The sequence below is a fragment of the Acinonyx jubatus genome, chromosome F2 (genome assembly GCF_027475565.1).
Source record: "Acinonyx jubatus isolate Ajub_Pintada_27869175 chromosome F2, VMU_Ajub_asm_v1.0, whole genome shotgun sequence".
Lineage (NCBI taxonomy): Eukaryota > Metazoa > Chordata > Mammalia > Carnivora > Felidae > Acinonyx > Acinonyx jubatus.
In genome coordinates this window covers 41,775,841-41,800,960 of record NC_069394.1, presented here as the reverse complement: position 1 = coordinate 41,800,960, position 25,120 = coordinate 41,775,841, and the positions used below count along the sequence as shown (strand labels likewise).

At 35.6% G+C, this 25,120-nt stretch overlaps 1 protein-coding gene across 4 annotated transcripts in view; it reads right to left on the bottom strand.

Moving 5' to 3' along the window:
• Nucleotides 1–25,120, bottom strand: part of VIRMA (vir like m6A methyltransferase associated) — a 58,096-nt gene that overhangs the window by 4,534 nt on the left and 28,442 nt on the right. For 2 of the 4 annotated variants that reach the window (XM_015072167.3, XM_015072168.3), the window contains exons 10-20: nucleotides 24,310–24,464; nucleotides 21,984–22,066; nucleotides 19,878–19,971; nucleotides 19,196–19,740; nucleotides 18,435–18,670; nucleotides 17,650–17,902; nucleotides 15,042–15,259; nucleotides 7,561–7,693; nucleotides 4,138–4,290; nucleotides 3,508–3,668; nucleotides 2,745–2,841 (exon numbers count right to left, since the gene is read on the bottom strand). In XM_015072167.3, the coding sequence (XP_014927653.1) occupies nucleotides 2,745–2,841; nucleotides 3,508–3,668; nucleotides 4,138–4,290; nucleotides 7,561–7,693; nucleotides 15,042–15,259; nucleotides 17,650–17,902; nucleotides 18,435–18,670; nucleotides 19,196–19,740; nucleotides 19,878–19,971; nucleotides 21,984–22,066; nucleotides 24,310–24,464 (2,128 nt within the window). The remainder of the gene's footprint in view (nucleotides 1–2,744; nucleotides 2,842–3,507; nucleotides 3,669–4,137; nucleotides 4,291–7,560; nucleotides 7,694–15,041; nucleotides 15,260–17,649; nucleotides 17,903–18,434; nucleotides 18,671–19,195; nucleotides 19,741–19,877; nucleotides 19,972–21,983; nucleotides 22,067–24,309; nucleotides 24,465–25,120) is intronic. The other 2 variants (XM_015072169.3, XM_053208687.1) reach the window with 1 other exon arrangement.

Here is a 25,120-nt window from a genome sequence, read left to right as displayed (position 1 = left end):
ACCCGAGATGAATCCAAGAGTCAGACACTTAACCAGCTGAGCCACCCAGGTGCACCCCCCCACCTTTTTTTAAAAGAATTTATTTTTAAGTAATCTCTACATCCAACATGGGGCTTGAATTCACAATCTCAAGATCAAGAGTTGTATGCTCCATTGAGTAAGCCAGTCAGGCACCCCTTTCCTTATCCTTTCAAAAAGCAACATCATTGGTAGTCAAAAATCTTAGGAATTCAGCTGCATTTTGGAGGGATGGAAGAGAGTGGCATTCTTCCTCAAAGAAGGGTTGTCAAATTTGGGAGGCCTCTGCTGTCTGACTAGGAACTCAGAATTTATCTATATAAATTAATAAAGTAGCATCTCCAAACGTTTCCCAAAGAATCTGAAAATAACATACTTTGTAAGCCCTGTATATAGTCAACATATCTATTATAAAAGGATTCTGTGCCACAGATCTCAAAGTTCTACGCATTTAATGAGGGTCCAATCTAAGTTTACTTCCAGAGAAATAAAAATTATGTTTACCTAAGTTTTATTTAAATTTAGCAAACCTAAAACCCCAAATTTTCTAAACCATGTAAGGTTACAATAAAGACAGTTGTGATTCAATATAAAAGTTATAAAGAAAACAACATCCTTCTAACAAATATTTTAGATCTATGATGCTAGATATGGTAGGTAGCCCCTTAACCTCTTGTGCCTATTTAAATTTAAATTAATTAAAATTAAATAAAAAATAAAATTCAGTTCTTCAGTCACACTAGCAACATTTCATTGTTCAACAGTCACATAAGGCTAATGGCTACTATACTAAACAGAGCACATTTCTGAACATTTCTGTTACTGCATAAAGTTCCATTGGACGGAACAGTTCTAAAGAATCATTGACAATTTACACTAAAGAAGAAATTATTTTTTTTTTAATTTGAGAGAGTGTGCTAGCAGGGGTGAGGGGCCGGAGAGAGAAAATCTTAAGCAGGCTCTATGTTCAAGGTGGAACCCAACATGGGGCTCAATCCTACAACCCTGGAACATGACCCAAGCCGAAATCAAGAGTCAGACACAACCAAATGAGCCACCCAGGCGCCCCTTTTTGCAATTTTTAAGCAAGCTTTATGCCCAATGTGGGGCTTTAACTGAAAACCCCAAGATCAAGAGTCACATGCTTGCTGTACTGACTAAGCCAGCCAGGCACCCCAAGAGAAATTAATTCTTTTTTTAAAAAATGTTCATTTATTTTTGAGAGAGAGAGAACAGGGGAGGGGCAGAGAAGAGGGGGACAGGGAGTCTGAAGGAGGCCCTACATCGACAGCAGCAAGCTTGATGTAGGGGTCGAACTCATATAAACTGAGATCATGACCTAAGCAAAGTTGGACACCCAATTGACTGAGCCATCCAGGCACCATGAGAAATTAATTCTTTAATGCAATTTAAATCGGATTTTATGCGATATTAAATTTTTTAATGTTTATTTATTTTTGAGAGAAAGAGACAGAATGCAAGTGGGGGAGGGCAGAAAGAAAGGGAAACACAAAATCCAAAGCAGCTCCAGGCTCTGAGCTGTCAGCACAGAGCCTGACACAGGGCTCAAACTAACGGGTGGTGAGATCCTGACCTGAGCCAAAGTCAGACACTTAACCAACTGAGCCTTCCAGGCACCCCAGATTTTATGCAATAGTTTAAAAGAAGGGAAAGGAGCTCTCAAATATATTAAATACACCTTAAGCATGAAGTAAATAATTCTTTTAGTCTTACTGCATATAATAAATACTAACACTTTTTAGACCAGGGAATATCCAAATATATTTATTTTTCTGATCAAGAAAAAAATAATATATAGTATAATATGTGGCTGAAATCATCCTCCCTAATATGGCTCTGAGAAACATAAATCAGCATGCTTCTAATTTTAAATGTTTAACTATACTCTTACATGTTCAGCATTACGTTTAAGAATGTTAATTCCCTTTTGTACCTATGTTATTTTAATAAATAGATTCTTCACATTTGCCCCAAAATTAAAAGTGGATTGCCACAATACCATTCCTTTCCTTAAACCCCAAAACAGAAATGAATTATAATTCTGTGGGATACTTTTCTCTATTCTATACCCTACAAATATAAGAAAACAAAGTGCCTCAGAGTACTTAGGCAAAAACATAATTTTTCCCCAAAGAATCTCATTCTCAGGGCACCTTGGTGGCTCAGTCAGTTGAGTGTCCAACTCTTGATTTTGGCTCAGGTCATGATCCCAGGGTCAAGCCCTGCATTGGGCTCCCACCGAGAATGGAGCCTGCTTAAGATTCTCTCTCTCCCTCTGGCCCTCTCCCCTGCTCTCACTCTCTCTCTAAAAAACAGAAAGAGAAAAAAGAAAGCATCTCATTCTCAAATATACATATCACTAACTAGACAGAAGCAAAATAAGTAGCATAAGATACTGAATGTCCTGGATACCATTAAGTGGGCAGCCGATATGAAAATAATGCAGTACTGGTCCTCAAACGGGCCTTTTTTTGTTTGTTTTTAAGATTTTATTTTTAAGTAATCTCTATTACCCACCGTGGGGCTCAAACTTACAATACAATGAAGAGTTGCATGCTCTACGACGGAGCCAGCCAGGCATCCCCTCAATGGGCTTTTAACAGCCATACAACATGTATCTTATTTTAGTGCTAATAATACACACAAAAACCAAAAAAATCAACAATAACTTTTTTCTAAATATTTAGTAATAAAATTACTTATACCAAATCCAGATCCGTATCAATCTCTTCAGCCTGAAATGGAGTGAACCACATGGATTTCAACTGATCATCCATGACATCAGCTAGCACATATGCAGTCCTAGAACAGAAAAGACATTTGGTAAAAAGCAGAATTCCAAAATCAAATTATTTTAGCTTATCTTCTAAGCAAAATCTGTACAATGTACAATTTAAAATGTCACCCTCAAAACTGTTAGTAAAATTAGTACTTAAAAGCCAAGTTTATTACACTGTAGCAATGTGTATAGAAACTGCCCATATTTAATTTTTCTAAATTTAGAGAGTAATTCCATCACACTGAAGTATCAGTAAAGTATCAGTATCAGTTTAGAAGTATCAGTAAAGTATAGCCTCCATTCTGCCAGCCTGCTTGTGTACAGCCTGTAAGATAGAAATGGTTTATTATTTAAGTTTTGTTTCATTTTGTTTTTAAGTAGGCTTCACACCCAGCACAGAGCCCAACATGGGGTTTGAACTCACAACACTGAGATCAAGACCTGAGCTGAGATCAAGAGTCAGATACTTAACTGACTAAGCCACCCCAGGTGCCCCTATTATTTAAGTTTTTTTAAAAAACATAGGAAACAAACAAAATGCTACAGAAGAATATGCAACAGAGGCTGAATGTGGCCTACAAAGCCTAGAATTTTTATTATCCAGCCCTAACAAAAACAGCTTGTTGGCCCTCTCTAGACCTCGGTCATTAAATATACAATACTCAACCACAAAACATTGCTTGTTTTACCTATTATTAAACAGATTCTGGAGAGATTCTGGAGCTGAAAGTACTGGTTCTATATCCTGGTCACCAAGAGGTAAAGGATCACCAGATGACTCCAGCATCTGCTTAAGTCCAACTACATTGTCCAACAAAGAATCCAGATTGTCATCATCTTTTGAATGTTCCTAGATATAGACAAAAGCAGAATGAGATGATACAGGTAAAACTTGAGAACATTTATGCCCATAATCTACTGACTCGTTAGTAGAAAAGGTTGTATTTTTTGATTACTAAGAAATTTGGAATATTGTCAAAAACTTATGAACATTAAACATATTCAAATAAAACAAATACCAAAAACATTTGTCATTTTATTTCTAAAGAATGGTAGCAGGGGACACCCTGCATTCAAATAGATAATTCAAAAACTAATGCCTTCTTCCTTAAGATTCATAACAGTATGGAGGACTTCACTCCAAATTATTAATTCAAAGAGTTATTTCAAACTTTATTACAGGTATCCAGCTGAAGGTTCACTATTTTAAAAGGTCACTGAAAAACTTGCACTAGTCAAAAAGAGAAAAAAATATATCTTAGTCATTGAATGAGCAAATGTTTTTATTTTGCTTCTGTTTTTCTTTTTTTTTTTTTTACCAAAACAAGCTTCTCTAGTTCAAGGAACAAATTTTCTGGACTTTCTTCTTTGCTTTGTAGAAGCTGTTTTAACTCTGCAGCATTAATACTCATTGTCCGTGACGGATGAGTTCCCTCTACTTCCATGAGACCACTATCATCTCCACAACATCCCTGTAAATGTCACACACAAGTTAAATTTGAGAGCAGAGAAATTTGCAAAGATGCTTCCACACTTATACAGATATTTAAGCCATTTGCTGCAATCTTCCCCTCAGTGTTTTGGTTTTACACCGGTATAAATGGCTAATATTAAGAAAGAGTTAATCAGCTTAAGGCTGAAATGCATTTTCTTTGAGTAAGACTCACATAATAAATAGCGAAACACACATATTCAATATACTAGCAGCAAGGTTTCTTAACAAAAATATCCAATGGCAAATACACTGGCACTTGCTGGGCATGTAACATACTGATTGATACTTAAGTTAATAAAATGCCTACTACTAAAATAAAGAACTGATGAAACCTGAATTTATCTTTCTAGAGATAAAGCAAACAACTAAAGAAAACAGTAACTATTGTATTTAGGGCTATATTCTGTAATGAAAAAAGTTAATATTTCCTGTTTTAAAAAAAAGTAAGCCATATAGTAAAAGGTATTAAGATAGTGATACTCCCAAATTTCAATACAATTCCTATCAAAATCCCAGCAATCTTTTTGCAGAGACTGATATAGAGATGGAAAAGTAGATTAGTGATTGCCATGGGCTAAAAGGGGAAAAGAGGAGTTTCTGTTATGGGCACAGAGCTTCTTTTTGGGATTACGAAAGCATTCTGAAATTACATAGCAGAGATGGTTGTACAATATACTAAAAACTAAAGGGGTGAATTTTATGAGATGTAGATCATACTTCAATAAACACATTACGAAAAAAGCAGCAGCAGGAAGGAAATCTAAGGTAACAGTGGTAAAATACAAAAGAAAATGAAATATGAAAGGTATTATAAATAAAACTGATATGAATGACAGCTGCTGAAGAGGATGAAGAAAAGGAGGAAAGTTGGCTACTATTTCATGATTTCTATCGTGAAGGTCAGGGAAGATCATGATATAAAAGCAGGACAGATAAATCAAGTTTATGGGGGAAGATAATGAATTTGATTTTGGATATTCAGAGATTCTATCAAGTAGCCAAGGGCAAGGAGAAACAGGAGAGGGAAAAGGTGCCAGATAGGATATTAGAAGGTGTAAGATATATGTCATGGATAGAAATGAAGTGATGGGGGAGGGGGGGGAAGGGATATTCTCCTTGATTAAGGAAGGAAACAACAGGTTAGAAAAAACAGGCAAAGAATCTAAGGGAGAGTGAAAAGATTCAGAAACCAAACAGGATGGCCTTGATCTTCCCAATGAAGGAGGTAAGAAAAGGAAATGCACTGGTGAGGGATGAATAAAAGCATTAATTAGCAGTCCTCAGGGACCAGCAGCTCCTGGATAACAAGAATGAACACTGGTTAGTGGTTTTTGATTAGAAACTGTTTAATTGATGACATGCATAAGAAAATCTGTCAAACTGATTTATTAACAACACACCACTTAGGATCTGGTAAAACTAATTAGTCTTCCATTACATAAAAACTCCTAAAATTTCTTTACGGTAGCTACAGTCCTACCATTAAATATGCTCTTTACCTTTCAGAATCAAAATCTGATCTTTAAGAATCAAAGCATCTGGTAAACTTAATCACTTTAATAAAGTATATCTGACACAAAGCAAACACAAATCTGCCAGTAAAATCAGTATAAAAAAAACTACAAAAACAACAGGCAGCCAAGAGGTGCTTACTAGAGTAAAACAGAAAAAAATTTTTAAGTAGGCTCCATGCCCAATGTGAGGCTTGAACTCATGACCGCAAGAGCCAAGTCTCATGCTCTCCTGACTGAGCCAGCGAGGCATCCCTTACTGGAGGAGTAGATATTCTTAATATAAATTACACGCATTACATGTTTACTAAACAGTAATTTTACTTAATTTTACCTTATGAAGTCATCCCATATTATATTTATTTTGGTAAAACTGAACTAAACAGGTCCTCCACAATTCTTTCCAAACACAAATCTTAAATATGAGCTGAATTTTTTTTTTTTTTTTAAAGAAAGAAAGCGTGAGCAGGGGAGGGGCAGCGAGCTGTGCTGATAGCAGCAAGCTGGATGTGGCATTTGAACTCACCAACCATAAGATCATAACCTGAGCTGAAGTCAGATGCTCAACCCACTGACACACGCAGGTGCCCTTGAGCTGAATTTCTTAAACCAGTGTTGACAGAATACAGACCCACAGGATGTTAACAGTATATGCACATGTACACGTACACACACACACACACACACACACACACACACACACACAGAGTATTTTGCAGGCAATCCATTTGGGAAAAGCTAGATTAGACTATAGTAAAGCAAGTTTCTATTTATCCAGGAACTTTCAGAACTTTTACTATACTAATGTGCACAGTTAAGTTCCATCAGGGGAGACTTTTCCAAACTTATCTGACCAAAAACACTTTTTAAAGGCAAGCCTATTAAAGGTTTCTGGAATTGTGTCCACAACATATACTAGATTTTGGAAAATATGATGGGAGAGATTTTTTTTTTTTAAGTTTATTTATTTTGAGAGAGAGAGAGAGAGAGAATGAGAGAGAACGAGCGCACGTGAGTAGGAGAGGGGCAGAGAGAGATGGAGACAGAGAATCCCAAGCAGGCTCCACGTGGTCAGTGCAGAGCCCGACACAGGGCTCAAACTCACAAACCATGAGATCATGGCCTGAGCCAAAATCAAGAATCAGAGGCTTAACAGACTAAGCTACCCAGGTGCCCCAGGAGAAATTCTTAATTAGATTTTAACAATAAGATTTGAGAGAAATAGATACTTAGTATCTATGATGGATCCAAAATACCCTAGTGTAATAAACTTTGCAATCACCCCAAAAGCACAATATCCAAAACACAATGAGTAAATGCTCAATTAAATGACAGAAGGTAAATATCTGATTAAGAGGCTAATAAAATTTGACTGCCCTGAGTGTTCCTGGCAAGATAACTCAATGTAAAAAATTATATAAAAGATGAAGGCTCTGTAAGTAGTATTTTTCTCTAAGTTGCCAAGTTACAGAGTATTCACAAATTAATGATGTTTAATAGATTTAAAAAGAGTTCAGTAAATTCTACTCTAAAACACCTATCTTTTTTAGAAATCAAAACCTTGCATTTATAGTGGAGTAAGGACACAGGAAAAAAAAAAAACACTATTCTAAGTTCAAACTTCCAAAAACCATTTCAAGATATTTTTGAATGCAAGTGATTTTTTTTAACTTACGACAAAAGTCTATAAATTTAAAAAATACCAAATACGTACATATACATTTATGTACACTTACCATTGCGTCAGAGTTAAGAATTTGTCTCATAAATTCCAAAAATGAAGATGCAAGTTCACCTGTGTCCTTACTAAATGTGCTGACCACTCGTTTCAGTAAACTATGCAGAGCATTACTGTTTTTCCTCAAAGAACTGTAAATAGAAAGAATATGTCTCAAAATTTGAACATATAAATCTAGTATGAGAAATAAATGATCTCCAGTTCAGACAGAACAAAATTCAATCCATCATTTAAAAAATGTTTTGGTGTGCCTATGTACACACACCATTTAACAAAGCAATATCCACAGATACCTTCTTTTAAAAATAAGCTTCAAGCCCCCCACAAAAAAAGAAAAAATTTCCCCCAAATAATAAAGATATAAAACTTAGCAAAAGAAACTCCAAATTCCCTATTTTTTATACTTTTTATAGCCTGAGGATTTCTCTAATACAAGGAGGTTATAGCTGTCTCAGAAGCCTGACCAGAAAGCCTGCTTTATGTAATAATTATTATGTAAATTATTTAACAATTATTATTATTACTATAATTTGACAGAAGAAAATCAAGGGTATAGACTGGGGGTCTGCAAACTTTTTATGTAAAGAACCTAATGGTACATATTTTATGCTTTGCTGGCTAAATAAAAACGCAGTCTGTTTCTCTCTATACACAACACCAGTGTCAGTCACTACTCAACTCATTTGTGTAGTGGGAAAACAGACATAAACAGCACATAAATGCTGGCTATGCTCCAACAGAACTGTATTTATAAACACTGGTGGTCAGCTGAATTTGGCCCGTGGCCCATAGTTTGCCAATTCCTGATACAGGTAGATTTAAGTATAACAATCAACCATATCCAAGTCCTGCTAAAATTATTCTATACAATTACACAGCTCTTTATTGATCAAAAGAGAATTTCAAGGACAAAGTATTCTAATATTCAATTGTGCCCTTTGAGTTGTAACAATTCATAATTAATCAAAATGAAAATAAGATTATATTAACACTAAACATGCAGTGTTTATATTTGAAAAATATAACTCAGATGGATTCTGAGATGCCATCATAGAAGACTTTGGTAAAACAATACAAAAGAGAAAGATAAAGACTCCTGCTCTTGAGAACTTTATAAAATACTGGAATGGACAAGGCACAACAAACAGGAATGAGATTAAATACAAAGATAATATGATTAATGGAAAAAGAATGGATATAAACTGGACTACACCAATTACTAGTCTCTACATATAACCTTAAGCAAATACTTCCATGATCTATTAAAATCTGGGGTCCACTACATACCTATTAGAATATCTAAACTTTTAAGCTGGTATTTTTATTGCTCAACTTTTTTTTTTAAGTTTATCTTTTTATTTATTTTGAGAGAGAGACAGAGAGCAAGTAGGGAAGGGGCAGAGAGAGAGGGACACAGAATCCCAAGCAGGCTCTGAGCTGTCAGCATAGAGCCTGACGCAGGACTCGAACTCACGAACTGTGAGATCATGACTTGAGACGAAGTCAAGAGTCAGATGCTTAACCAACTGAGCCACCCAGCTGCCCCTGTTGCTCAGCCTATAAAGAAGTTGTCTATAAAAAGGTAGTACACTGATGGAACTGTTCTGTATGCAACTGTGGCAATAAACACATGACTCTATACATTTGTCAAAATCCACACAACTGCACAACATGAAACATGAATAAGGTTACAAGGAAAGAGAGAAAGCTAGAATCAACATCTAATATTAGAGTCAAAATGTCAGTATGGACTCATTTAAAAAAATACATACAAAGTGATGAATCATGGGAATCTACCCCCAAAACCAAGAGCATACTATATATACCGTACGTTAGCCAACTTGACAATAAATTATATCTTAAAGAAAAAAAAGAAGGAGGAGGAAAGCACTTCAATCAACCAGAGCATGAGGCAAGCTGGATCCTGTCTGCCTCCACTTGTTACAAACAGCCAAGCACCATGCTCAGGAATAGAAGGGCTATTCTCCTTTGGGATATCTGATGCTGATGGCTGTTACTGAGCACAGAACCCAGAGGGAACCTGATGGCCATCCCTAGGAGCCCACTGAGTAAGTGCCAGCTCCATGGCTCCTAAGGATGAACGAAGACAGAGTCAGAAACACAGTAACAGAGAGGGAATCGCTGCAGCCAAGACCAAAGTGCGTTCAACATTTCCATCCAATGGGAACGTGATCAATGTAGAATAGAGATATTTAACTTTATTTCCCTTAGGCCCAGCAAAGAGGCCAGCTCCCCACTAATACATCTGGCCCAGCCTCCATACAAACAGCTCTCGGCAGGACCCCTTCTGATGCCCTAGGGCTCTGGATGTCCATGTAGTCCTAAAACCAAAAGGCCAGGGCTCCTTTGGCTCAACCTGTCCCACAGTCACAAGGGCTGGTCCACATTTGACATACGCAAGCCAGAGATAGTACTCTGAAAGACTGAATTTATATGGACCCTGAGATGAACTCTGATGGATAATAAAGCAATGTCATGAAACTTGAAAAAAAATAATAAAAATAAAAACAATACATACATACAAATAAATAGATACAAAAAGAAATGTAGACATATATATGCATGAGTTAGGACACAGGCATATATTTCCCAGCTCTATCCAATAAGAAGAAACAAAATCAGTGACACAAGCTGAGCAACAAAATGAATAACAATAGTATCAGATTATCATACAAAGAGAAAAAAAATAATGTCCATAAATTCATACTTATATCCCTGAATAAGTAAATAAATGAAGAGAAAGTGGTAATTCTTCTTTATAGAAAGATAATTAATAAATTAAAAAAGAATAAGAGAGAGGCACCTGCGTGGCTCAGTCGGTTAAGCTTCCTGACTTTGGCTCAGATCATGATCTCACAATTCCTGAGTTCGAGACCCATGATGGGTTCTGTGCTGACAGCTTACAGCCTGCAGTCTGCTTCAGATTCTGTGTCTCCCTCTCTCTCTGACCCTTCCCCGCTCATTCTCCTTTGCTCTCTCAAAAATAAACAACCATTGGGGTACCTGGGTGGCTCAGTCGGTTAAGTGTCTGACTTCGGCTCAGGTCATGATCTCACGGTTTGTGAGTTCAAGCCCCGCATCGGGCTCTGTGCTGACAGCTCAGAGCCTGGAGCCTGTTTCAGATTCTGTGTCTCCTTTTCTCTCTCTCCCTCCCCGTCTCAAGCTCTGTCTCTCTCTCTCTCAAAAATAATAAACATTAAAAATTTAAAAAATAAAAAATAAACCATCAAAAAAAATTAAAAAAGGATTAAGAGAAATAGGAAACCAGCATTGGGATACCACAGTAAAACCTGCCACATGCCTAGATTCACTGATGAATACTAAAATTAGTGGACAAAAGGGGTTTTGTTTGTTTTTAATAATACTTTTAAATGTTTATCTATTTTGAGAGAGAGAGAGAGAGAGAGAGTGTGTATGAGCAGGGAGGGGCAGAGAGAGAGGGAAAGACAGAAAATCCCAAGCAAGCAAGCTCTGCACTGTCAGTGTAGAGTGCGACCCAAGGATTGAACTCACGAACTGTGAGATCATGACCTGAGTGGAAGCTGGATGCTCAACCTACTGAGCCAACTGGATGCTCAACCTACTGACTAAAGTTTTACACAGAAATAAGATCCTGTATTTGCACAATGGAAATATATTTTGGAAATATATTCTCCAAAATATTTAATTAAAAATGGAAAATTATTAAGTTTACAGTGCAGAATCCTGACAGACAGCACCTCAGTCAAGTGATCAAAGTGGATATCATCAGAAATATATCAAGCATTTCCTAATATGGTGCACTAAAAGAGGTATTTCTCTCTGTGTAATCTTCTCAATAAAGCATAATCTCAATCTAATTATGAGAAAACATCAGACAAAGCTAAATTGAGGAACATTCTACAAAATAACTAACAAGTACTCTCCAAAAATGTTATGGTCATGAAAAACAAGGCTACAGGACACAAAGGATACATTACAACTAAAAGCAATGTAGGATCCTGTCTTGGATCTTTTTTTTTTTTTATTTTTTTTTCTTTTAACGTTTATTTATTTTTGAGACAGAGAGAGACAGAGCATGAATTGGGGGAGGGTCATAGAGAGAGGGAGACACAGAATCGGAAGCAAGTTCCAGGCTCCGAGCTGTCAGCACAGAGCCCGACGCGGGGCTCGAACTTGTGAACCACAAGATCATGACCTGAGCCGAAGTCAGACATTTAACCGACTGAGCCACCCAGGCGCCCCTGTCTTGGATGTTAAAACAGAAAAAAACATTAACAGAAAAACTATAAAATCTAAATAAATTTTGTATTTTAGTTAATAGTATTATGCCAAGGTTAGTTTCTCAGTTTTGATAAATATTCAGTGGTTACATAAGACATTAACATAGGGGTAAGGTGGACGAAAGGCATATCTGAACTCTGCACTATTATTTTTGTAATTATTCTGAAAGTACAAATACCTCAAAAAAGAAAATTTTTTGTGACGTGCTTCAGGGTTGTTGTTAGAACTATGTAAAAAGCATAATAGTGACCTGCTCATAAGAAAAAAAAAGGCAGATAAAAAACCAGATCATTCTTTGCCTCTGCTCAAAATCTTACAATGGCCCTTATAATAACCCTAAAGGCCCTTGATCTGCTGCCGCCCACCTTCCCCCCAGGTTACTTCTCCAACCTATGCCCTATCATTTTTCTCCTTGCTCTCTTACTCCAAAGATAGCCACCGTGACCTCATGACTGTTTCTCAGACACATTAGGCATGCTATTTGTGATTGTTCTCCCCCAGGATATTAACATGTTTCACTCTTCACCTTTGGGTCTTGGTCTTTGTTCAAGGGTCACCTTCTCAGTGAGGACTTCCCTGATCACCTCCCCGTATTTCAAATGACAACTCCTACCCTCACTCTGGCACTCACCAGCAGCTTGAACTGCTCTATTTAATGTTTTTCTGTAATATACTATGTATTTTATTTACTCAATCTTTAGTACCTAGAACAGTATGTGGCCCAGAAGAGGCATTCAATAAGTATTTGTGGACTAAATGAATCCAGTGTCCATTTTTATTCTTTCAAAGAGCCTACTATGCACCAGGTTTCTAAATGCTGGGGGACTGAAGTCAAGAAAACACAGTCCCTTTCTTAGGGTAGCTTATATTCAAATAAACAATAAATCTACATAATGCAATGTCAAACAGTATAAATACAGTGAAAAATATAAAGGGGGATAAGGAATGGGGACTCAAAAGATAGACTTATTTTAGTGTTTTGTTGTTGTTGTTTTACTTTAAGTAGGCTCCACGCCCAACATGGGGCTTGAACTCATGACCGTGAGATTAGGAGTCACATGCTTGGGGTGCCTGTGTGGCTCAGTAAGTCAAGCGTCTGACTTCGGCTCAGGTCATGATCTTGTGGTCCGTTAGTTTGAGCCCCACATCGGGCTCTGTGCTGACAGCTCGGAGCCTGGAGCCTGCTTCAGATTCTGTGTCTCCCTCTCTCTCTGCCCCTCCCCTGTTCGTGCCTGGTTTCTCTCTCAAAAATAAATAAACATTAAAAAAAAAAAAAAAAACCTCACATGCTCTACCAACTAAGCCAGTCAGGCACCCCAGGATAGACTATTTTAGACAGGTATTTTGACAGGAAAAATATTTATACAGATACATGAGTGAAGTGAGAAATAAGTCTTATAAGGATCTAGAGGAAAAACATTTTAGGAAAACAAAACAAAACAAAAAAGTCTGGAGGTAGAAATAAGCTTGACAGGTAGCAAAACTGAGGATAAAAAAGCTATAAGGTTAAGTCAAAGAGATGAGCAAAGGCCAGATTGTATACAGCCTTAAAGAACATTATAGAGTTTGGGTTTTACTGCAGTGTAATAGGAAACCACTGGAAACATTTCAGCAAAACAACAAATGTATCTGTTTTAAGTTTAAAAAATCAGTCTGAATGCTCAGAAAATAGATTTTAGGGGGACAACAGTGGAAGCAAGAAGTAGACTGGAGGCTACTGAAATGAGTCATGCACGAAATGACAGTGAACTGGACAAGGGTGGTAACTACAGAGTGGACAAAAGTGATCAAATTAGGGATAAATTTTGGAAGTATAATCCACTGGACTTACTGATAGGTTGCACGTAGGAAGTAAGGAAAAGAGAGAAATCAAGATCTTGGTGTTTTGTGTGGACAGTTAACGTGATAACACTTACTGGGATGAACAAGACAGAAACGTGTTTGAGAGCAAGAATTTCAAGAGCTCTGCTTTAAATCTGTTCAGTTTGAGATGTCCAATAGAAAGTCAAGCAGAGACGTCAAATGGATGGGTTATTTGGAGCTTAGCAGAAAAATTAGAGCTAAAGGGAGAAACTGGAATAGATTAAGACAACTTAGGAAAAGATTACCAATAGAAAAAAGACCAGAAACAGGAATCCAGCAAAATTAAACATATCACACATAATACTATGAGAGCTTAGGAATGGAGGAATCAAGGAAAGTTTTTTGGCTTTCCTGGAGATGGAGAGTAGAAGATGAGCTTTAAGGATATAGAGTGAATACCCAGGCAATAGGAAAAGGGGCATTCCAGAGTAAAATGTAAAGATTATGGTGAGAGACTAAGAAGGGGGGGTAGGAGGAAATGGAAAACTTGGATTTTCAGCAGGTGCCACCAACTGAAAGAGAATGTAAAAGAGGAGACAGGTTTTTCAGGAGAAGGAAGTGGAGAAGGTAGGAGCCAGCACCAAACAGCATTTGGAACGTAAGTTTTCAACCAATGTTACAAGAATTAACGAGAGGCACAAACATGTTTCCTCCTCCTTTCTGTCTCATACTCCTACAAACTTCTACAAATTTCCAAGCAAATCTACATAACATCCAGCTACCTTCCTAGAGAAGAAAAAGATGAGGGCATGGACAGAGAGACTGAAGCAGAAATTACACTTGAAGTTTACATCATCTCAAATTAATTTTATCTCAGCCAGTTCTCTACAGAATAAAAAACACAGAATCAGCACAGAGTATCACAGCACCATCACAGCACCATCACTTCTGTTTGTTTGTTTGTTGTTTAAGTAGGCTCCACACCAATGTGGGGCTTGAACTCACAACCCTGAGAAAAAGAGCTGCATGCTCTACTGACTCAGCCAGTCACGCACCCTACACCAACCATCACTTTTAAAGGACTACAGGTAAATGTATCAACAAAACAAAAACAGTGTGAATTAATATCCCTGGAACAGTAAGATTCCCTTCTTAAATACTGTAAGATGTCCACATTAATTTGTCTATCTATTCAATTTATATTTTAATGCTGAAGATTGGATTACTAGCACACTTCACTACTAAAAAATCCTTTCCATAAATACAAATTTCTCCACATGAAAGAAATCATATCTTCAGCCTTCTACAACAGCAATGAGTTAACTAATTTGGGGAGGGATGATAGAGTGAAAAGTTAAATCCAAGAATATATTAAATTAGATAAAGCATTACCTTTTTAAATGAAATAATCCATAATCATGCTCTGCAAGAAACATCATTGTTCTGACACATGTCAGTAAACAGCTATAACTGCTCTCAGAGTTAGCTAGCATAGCCAGTAGACAGTCACAGATTGAGGCCATCAATTCTTTGTTTGGTAGAGAATTGGAGAGCTGCTCCAGTTCAGAAATAGAACCTTCAGAAGAGTTTGGCAAAATAAGCGCAATGTCCTGTGAGGGTGGAGAGGAGTAGGGAAAAATTTTCTTTCATTATTATCACCATCGATTAACATTTTTATTTCAGAAACACACAGCAACTAATACTTAGTAATTATCTCATCAAAACATTGTCACCTTCCTACACCAAATATAAATTCAAACACATTAAGAACAATGGCGTTATTTTGCTCTTCTATAAAAGGTAATTCAAGGATATACACTTAAAGAAACAAAGACAAATATTTTACTTTACAATATTTTTACTTTAAAAGAATATCTCTTTTTAAGCTTACACTTATTTATTTGTTTGATTGTTTGTCTGGCTCTATGCCCAACGTGGGGCTTGAACTCATGATCCCAAGATCAAGATTTGCATACTCTACTGAATGAGCCAGCCAGGTGCTCCTACACATTTTTCCTTCTGTACTGCACTGAGTGTAGTTTCTATCTTCAAGTGGTTACATTCTTTTGGTACTAAAAGATTTTAAATCATGTGTTATTGATTCATTTGAATATCTTTTTAATTTATAAAGAAATCATTCAATGAAATAAATTTTTTATATGTTTATTTAGAGGGGCGCCTGGGTGGCGCAGTCGGTTAAGCGTCCGACTTCAGCCAGGTCACAATCTCGCGGTCCGTGAGTTCGAGCCCCGCATCGGGCTCTGGGCTGATGGCTCAGAGCCTGGAGCCTGTTTCCGATTCTGTGTCTCCCTCTCTCTCTGCCCCTCCCCTGTTCATGCTCTGTCTCTCTCTGTCCCAAAAATAAATAAACGTTAAAAAAAAAAAATGTTTATTTAGTTTGAGAGAGAGAGAGAATGCATGTGTGGGAGAGGGGCAGAGACAGAGAGAAGGATAGAGAATCCCAAGCAGGCTCTGACTGAGCCACCTAGGTGCCCCCAGTGAAATAAATTTTAATGAACATATTGGAATTTAAAACATCACAAAAAGAAATGGATAGAGCAAATAAACATTTAAGCACTGTCTTTCAACTAAATATTTTATTTTCCTCTAGATTTTATATACTTTTAAAATTCAAGTTTTTCAGCACTAAGCAAGTTTAACCAACAATAACTAAAAACTCTCACCACTCTTTTTATAGAAGTAAATAAAGTAGATCTTACAGAAACATTTTTAGGGATGTCTCATTGCCTTTAATCACTTCAACATACTGTAAACTAGTATTCAACATGGGTTACAACCAAAAAACAAAGTTTGAATCAGAAGGCAAATATAGTAAGATGAGGCCAAGAATGAGGTTTACGTGATCAGGGCAGCTATGGTGCTATGGTGTCATTCAGATTAGTCATAAAACCTGACCTGGGTTATATAACAAACACCAGTCAAATGGACACTTTAGGGTATAAGGACTTAAAATATCCTCTCTGCCAGGTCCAAAACTATATTCTACCAGGTCCTCTTTTTGTGAAAACAAGTCACACCAAAAATGCTCCTTCTTAGGTGTTAAATGTAACCAAACTGGATTTTTGTCAGCTGAATAAAGATAATCTTCCAACATGGGATCCTATTAAAAATATTCTGCCTGGGGGCACCTGGGTGGCTCAGCTGATTAAGAATCCAACTCTTGATTTTGGTTCAGGTCACAATCTCAGAGTTCGTGAGATCAAGATCCCCGTCAGACTGCACTAACAGTATAGAGCTTTGCTTGGGATTCTTTCTCTCCCTCTCTCTCTCTGCCCCTCACCCTGCTTGTGCACACGTGTGCACTGTCTCTCTAAGTAAGTAAATAAATATTAAAAAATATACATTCTGCCTGAAAAAAATCACATCTGATTAGACAGGAGCATTATGATAAGCTAAAGTACCATTAGGTATAGAAATCTTAAAAAATCTCAATCACAATGAGCTTTAAAAGTTAAAACAATTTTCATTAACTTATGGAATTATAAACTGGAAGTCAATAATATACAAAGGTAGAAATACTACTACTTTTGGTCAACATCTGTAAGGAGAGTAGTCGGAAACACACTAAAACTGTAGTAGCCTATGATACCTTCAAAAGTTGTCCTAACAAAAAAACACATGGTATTAATTCAACCAATCACAAAGCGATAAAATTCAACAATGAATCTGTGTATAAGTGGAATGAAAATGAACATGCTGGACATAACCAACCCCAACGAATATAGTGGCACATAAAGTAACTATTCAATGATGCAATCTCATAAAGAGCTCTTCAGAGAAACCTGTGAAGTACAAACCCAAAGAAAGCTATGAAGCACCAAACCATTTTATTATTGGTTCACTGGTCAAATAAGATCTCCCCAAACAACAGTAGGAATAATAAAACAGATGAGATCTCTGTGTTCACAGACAAGACTTATATCAAGGGAAGCTTTGGAACCATATACAAAAAATGAATTTATAAAATAACTATAAATACCTGATCACAGAGAGACTGCAAAATGGATGTGATATATTCAACACATTGTTGGCGAATAACACTGTCTCCAGGAGACCGCACCAAAGCTAACAGATCCTGGAATATCTCTGCATATCTTTCATCACCTTTAATAGTTCCATTAATTAGATGCAAAATAGCTAATTTACAAGCTTTGTGTGAAGCCAGAGCATCAAGAAGAGCAAGCAACCTGGTGGTTTGGCTAGTGTACTGTTTTTCTTTATCTTCTGAAGTGCTGAAATAAAATCAATACATTTAGTAAACAAAATTCTTAACTTTAAGGCATTATTTAACTAATATTTATTTTCCAACACATATCATCTCACACAAATCTTGTATAAAATATTTCAATCCTTGGATATGATGACTTCTCTGGAATTTTACAATTATTATAAAATTTTATAAATTCAGATTTCAATATGTATTTTTTTAAATCAGAGTACTTTATAGTTCACCTTTAAACACCCAAAATCAAGACCTTCAGCGTATCTTGCACGTGAAATAAAGTTTTCCAATTAAAAACAATCTACATATATTCATATACATACACAAATGTGTATGTATACCTGTGTATATGTGTACACACACACACATATATATATATACATATACATATATATATATATACACACACATATATACACACACACACACACACACACACACACACACATATATTATCTGAGCATTCTAAACCCTGGTTTCCACATTCTAAGTGAAAAAAAATGTATGTGTCAAAAATAATTTGAGGAAAAAATGTTTAATACCTTTGCAAGTCTTCTACAATCAAATCCAACACAGTTCTCATAATCAGAAGTGCAGTTGGTGAGGCAAGATCACACAATTGAACACAAATACGCCGTAACATATGTTGAATGGGCTGGCAGGTTGTGCCAGAGAAAGAGCGAACTATTTCTTGGAGCAACTTTGCTTGAACATGAAGGTGCATGCTCCACAATTTTCGGGTGTTGAGTGCCACTGATATATCATGTGGCTCAATAACCTGTTAAAAAAGTATATTGTGTGTGTACGTAGATTTTCTTTAATATTTATTTATAGTCACAAAAATTGTTCAGGAAGAACTGTTACGAAAAGAACACATGCTTAAAACATTTTTCTATTATACAATTAAACATTTGCTTGAATTCAATTCATCTAGAAAATCTTATTGTTCTCAGGTTAGCAGTCAGTAGAACAGAGTCCATTGGTGAACCAACCTAGTTAATGGCAAATTCTAACACATGATAAAGGGGAAAAAAAAGATTTAAAAATAACAAAAGTACAAGTATACATAACAGCATAATAAAATTCACATTAACAAAAATTTATTAAAATGTTGCCCCCCATATTTCTTTAATGACCAACTTGCTTCAGTTTTATCTCACCCTCATCCGGTTATTTTATGTCTTTTTTAGGGGAAGGGGATGAGGGTTGTGGGTTTGGTTTTTTTTTTTTTAACAAAATCACTGGCTTTTTTTAAAGTGTTACTGCAGTCATTTATAAGATGCATGTTATATGGAAGTGATACCTGAGTTGTTTGCATGGGCAATGGTAGAGGCAGCAGCTCTGAAAGTAGTATGAGTCCAGAAAAAAATCCTTCAGGAACCTTCAAGATTGAAGAAAGAACTTCTTTTAACATTAAAGACCAAGTATTATTGGCCAGTGTCTCTTCTGAGATTGTGAGTTTTTCATTAACTCCTTGTGTAAAAGTCAGTAAGATATCAATGATATCATTTTGAATTTTCTGTTCATCACTATCCAAACGACCTGAGAGAGGGATAGAGCACAGGAGCATGTGTAAAGTCACAAGTGCTGAAGGAACACGCATGTCCTTAAACTCAAAGGATCCACCTCTCAGGAGTTCCGTTAACATAGTTTTAAGAAGAGTGAGTGTGCAGCGAGCCATTGAAATAGTAGTAACTCTGTGAAGGGTAGTCCCCATGTTGACATGGAGCCTCCAGGGCTGAGTCAGAATACTGTTCAATTTTTGTAGAACCCGAATAAAGGTGTCCATTCCTTCAGCAGAAAAAAGCTGAATAACGGCAAGATTCCATTTCAGGTCTTTCTGTTGACCTTTATATAGGATAAGGGGAAAAAAAACTAATTACTTATATGTTAATAATCAGTTAAGATCTTTTAATATTTTATTTAATAAATGACATTTATACTAAGCCTTAAGAATAGTTTTTAATGTATAATAGCCATATTACCTTCAACAGGAGGTGGTGGACACGCGACATTACAGAGAACACGCAAGGCAGTGGTAAGGCCAACTCCTTCTGGGGTCATCAAATTATCGATATTCTTTAAAAATAAAAATGAACAGAAAGTTTAATTCTTGGTGCTTTGATACAAATCGAGAAAAAATTCCCAAGAAGGCATTAGTTAAAAATACATTTTATAGTAAGTACTTACACTTTAAGTATCTTAATTAAATGTAAAACATGAATAATGTTTATGAAGTTTATAAAGGTTATTTTATAAAATGAATAATTACAAAGTGCAAGTAGACTAAAAAGTGCTGATTAAAAACAAAGGTAACATACAAAACTGAATGAGACTCCTTGTATTAAGAATTTAAAATAGTTCTTTATCATATACTCTTTCTAAATACCCTCCCTCCCAAAAATGAAGCAATAACTGATTTTACAGAGCCTTGTGGGCACTAAACCTCTTTTAAAACTGAGGAAGCAACAAGGAAAGTTTTAGCACTATATAACATACTCTTAAATATAGATACCTAGTTGTGATGGTCAGTTAGGACATGGTTAAAGGAAAAAGAAATACAGTTGCCTATGTCCTTAGCACCTGCCCATGCCATGTTTCCTGACAATAGTTATGTCTGTTTTTGTAGTTTCTACAGAGAAGCACAGATGGTTTGAAAATCCTCAGAAAAAATAACATTTAAAAATGTTACTCTTTCAGCTTCTAAACCTCAGAGGAGGAACTTAAAAATTAGAAAATTCCTTTCCCTTATACATTTTTCACCTTACATCTTTTCCTCTGATTTCTTCCTTGCTGCCTTTCCATGATAATTCCACAAACTACATAAGGCAGCATGGAGCCACCAAAGGAAGTTTCAGTCTCAGATGAACTGCTTTTGGTATATCTTGGAATAAGAGTCATTCATTATTAAGTATAATTAACGAATAAGGATTTACAGAAAAGTCAAAATTCCTTTAATTATAGCACGTAATTTAAATTTCTAGAACTAAATTTCTTACTGGTTAAAATCTTGTACTCAAGTATCTGATGTTTACTGGATATTTCCTTATATATTTTCCTGACCACACACAAGTACCCCGAATACATGACAACTTAAATTTACAGACCAAAAATGATCATATTTCTGCCAAATAAAAGACTGAATATAATGAGAAGCTCTAGACATCATACAAAGCATAGAGTGAGGAACACAGAAGAATATGATGGCACCAAAGGAGATTAAAGTACTCTTAGGAAAGATGGAGTAAAAGGAGAAGATAAGGGAGACAAGTCAGTAAAGAAAAATCTAAAGCAGAGAAACCCAGATTAGAAAGATATACATGTATGTTATTTTAATAACACATTTCAACTCCAAGACCAAGATGTTTTACACACACACATACACAAAAATACACACAGTTTACCTGTTAAATGAAAGAGGAGAATAATTCAAGGTTCATTCTTTTAGCTTAAACTTTTTATGCATCTATGACCACCTTTGTTACACTGACTTCCTATGTTACACTAACTTCTAAAACTGACAATACAACAATCTTAGTGAATTTTTAATTACTAATTACTTGAATTGTATATGAATTTTTCAAATGTACTATTATGAGTTTTATGATTTTCAACTTTCATGAATATTTTCTTTATAGATGTGACCATCCCAAATTAACAAATTTATAACTAGTCCCCATTGTGATTATCTGGAATTGACTCTTGTCAATTTTTGCCTAAAAATTTTGAAGGAAGTTCTTTTTTCACTAAAGTTTAACTTAAACAATTATATGTTAAATTACTTAACTTTAAAACATTGTTGTAAATGTCATCAAAATGGCAGTGATATTACTCCAATTTGAGAAAAAAATATGAAAGAATCTGGTAGTGGAAAGCAGTACAGTACACAGGGTTGTCTGCATGTGTATTCCCATATACACACCGTCACATACCCATCTACATATATGTATGAATCTGCACCCATAAAGTCTAGTAAATCAATCAAGTATACTTAACAATTACTGCATTATCTACATAAATGATTTAAAGTAACACTACTATACACTACCATACAGTTCCATAAAATCAAGGTACTTTTAGGTTTTACTTACCTGTTTAACGTATTCAATTAGGTTTGGGATGCAGTTAATTTCAAATCTAAGGTTTTTCAGAGGTTCAAGCCACTTGCCAAGTTCTTAAAAACAAAGAGGTCATTTATAACATAATATTTTAAAATAAAAGCCTTTATAACAAAGGAAGTAAAGGTATTCTTTTCCAAAGAACATTGTCAGATTCATACTGATTTCAATAATCTAAACTTCATACAGGGATGAGCTTATGTCTAATTTTTTTTAAAAAGTTTTAACATGAAATGTAAATGGACTACTATACTGGTTTAGAAGTAAGAAGTGACCATTCTTAGTTACTTGGTTTCTGAAAACTTAAGTGTTTACATGCTTAAACAGGACCATCAACTTACAACATTAAAAAGATTTATAAAAGACTTTTTATAAACTAACATAATAAAATAGTGTTTATTCACTTAATGCTACTGCTGCCTCCCACACCCTCCAAAAAGCATGAACAAAATATATTAATTTCTAACAGGATCAACCCTGTTGGGGGAGTGGTAGACATTTGCTGAGTGTCTTTTCTCTTAACCTGAATTTTAAATTTTATCAATTTCCTTATTTGTCTTTATAAAATTAAAAATAATCACTATCATCCCAAAATAATAACACACTTTGCTTATAAACAATTATAAGTGAAATATACCATCTACCACAAATGAATTTAAAACTCTTCTAGAAAAAAATGAACAAACAAAAAAAGAAAAAACAGATCCATAAATATAGAGAAGAAACTGGTGGGTTGCCAGAGAGGATGGGGGTGGAAGGATGAGCAAAATGAGTGAAGTGGAGTGGGAGGTAAAGGCTTCCAGTTATGGTATGAATAAATCACAGGGATGAAATATACAGTGTAGGAAATATAGTCAGTGGTATTATAATAGCACTGTATGGTAACAGATGATAGATACACTTGCAGTGAGCATAACCTTATAGAGTTGTGGAATCACTATGTTGTACAATTGAAACTAATGTAACATTGTGTGTCAATTATACTTAAAAAAACTGAGTGGAATAATGTAGAAAAAAACCCTCTCCTAGAAGCTGCGCTATAATACCTATACTTTATCACCAAAAATGTTTTAAGAAAAGCATTCTAATGTAAAAAGTGATATGCCAGTTCCAGACACTTTGTAGGAAAAACTAAAGGAAACTGAAAATAGTCATGTCTCTCCTTGGTTCTACACACTCCTCCATGAGGATTACAACCATGCACATGAGTATTTTTCCTCTGTGTTTTTAAATTAACTCTTTCATATATACAGAATATATTGTCCCAATGAAAAATATAAGGAATAATAAAACATATATGTGTACCCATCACCCAGAATAAGTAGTAAAGCATTAATAATACCTTTGAAGATGTTGTGTGACCTCCTTTTATATAGGCACACTACAGGGAAAAAACCTATTTCCTAGATGGGAAGCTGAATTTACTACCCAACTTTTACTGGTAGTACCACACATAAAATTTAAGATTAAAAAGAAAAAAGGCCACATGCTATTTATAGTATTTACTCAATGTTTTCAAATTTTCTATTTGGTAAGGTCAGAAAGCCAAAAATCAAAGCAAAATAATAAAAAACTGTGATTAAATACCTTCGATTTTTCAGGACTGCCCATATAAGCTTTGCCATAAACTTCATTCAACATACATTTAAATACTGTAGAAAATAATGCTCGGGGTGCCTGGGTGGCTCAGTCGGTTAAGCATCTGACTCTTGATTTTGGCTCAGGTCATGATCTCGCTGTTTGCGGGTTTGAACCCTGCACTGGGCTCTGCACTGACAGTGCGGAGCCTGCTTGGGATTCTTTCTCTGCCCCACCCCTGCTCATGTTCTCTGTCTCTCAAAATAAATAAATAAACTTTAAAAAAATTATTAAAAAAAGAAAAGAATGTTCATATTCACTATCTTTCACTGTTAAAGATAGCACAATGTGTTAATGACAAATAGATTTCTAAGTTGTACTTAGAATAGTGTTATACTTAGAAATATATATAGAAAAACACACACATATGCAAACTATACACAAAACTCAACTTTTGAATTCACCTTTAAGCTACTTCTTCCATTTTGATTAGTAACTTCAACCAACCACCAATTACCATGATTTTCCAGGAAAAGGTACTTGCAACAACTTCCTAAAAATTTTTTTAAGAACACCATATAAAACACTTTCATATAGGGTACCCTGAGGCAATAACAGAGTATTACTATATTATCAAAACATGATAAAGTACTAATTACAGATATTCAAAGACTTTTCCCTTCACATATCATAAATGCTTAAACAACTTCAAGTACCATACCTTGTAATTTAGCATTATTTTCATCTGCTTTACAAAGCTTCAAGAGAGATGCTGCATGCTGTTCTAGCATTTGGACATCACTGGAAGACTGAACCACCACCAAAATAAGTATGCATGCATAATTATAAGCTACTGACTTCTTAGACTTGGAATCACTGAAACAAAATAAGGTTTTAAAGTTTTTGGTATGAAAACAATTCTTCCAGGAACAATTTTAAACATTTTTTTTTCTATTTGGTTTTAAAGAGACCAGGGAATTTTACAATGAAACATGACTAACTTCCTGAAGACATGAAATCAGATTTTAACATTCACCTCCAATTCACCTGAAAGCACTACTTAAAAGTATATAAACAAAGAACACGTATCACAATAGAAAGTGAAATTCTATTAAGAAATAAGATTGGAAGAACAATGAAATATTAACAATAAAAGATCCAGAAGTCTACTTCAATGGTCCCTTTAAAATGTTTGTCCACTCCAGATAAGTAGGAACAAGTGTGATGAATCAATCTACTGCCATCATCACTCAGTCTTCTACTGTAAAACTGTTGAGGTAGAGCTAGGCATGGAAGCCAATGGTGTTTGCCTTTCAAACCCCCCCCCCCCCCCCCACAAAAGACCTATCACTCAAGGAGTCATAGCAAGACCCTGTTGTGAGGCCAGCTACCTGGATGTCACTGCTCTGTATGACATGAGCCAGGAAGAGCATGTTTACCTCCTCAGACACTAAAATCCTCTGCCCTCCAGGGCAGCTCTTGAAAACTAGTATCATTCTAAAATCCCCCACATCCATTTAGTCAAAGTACTT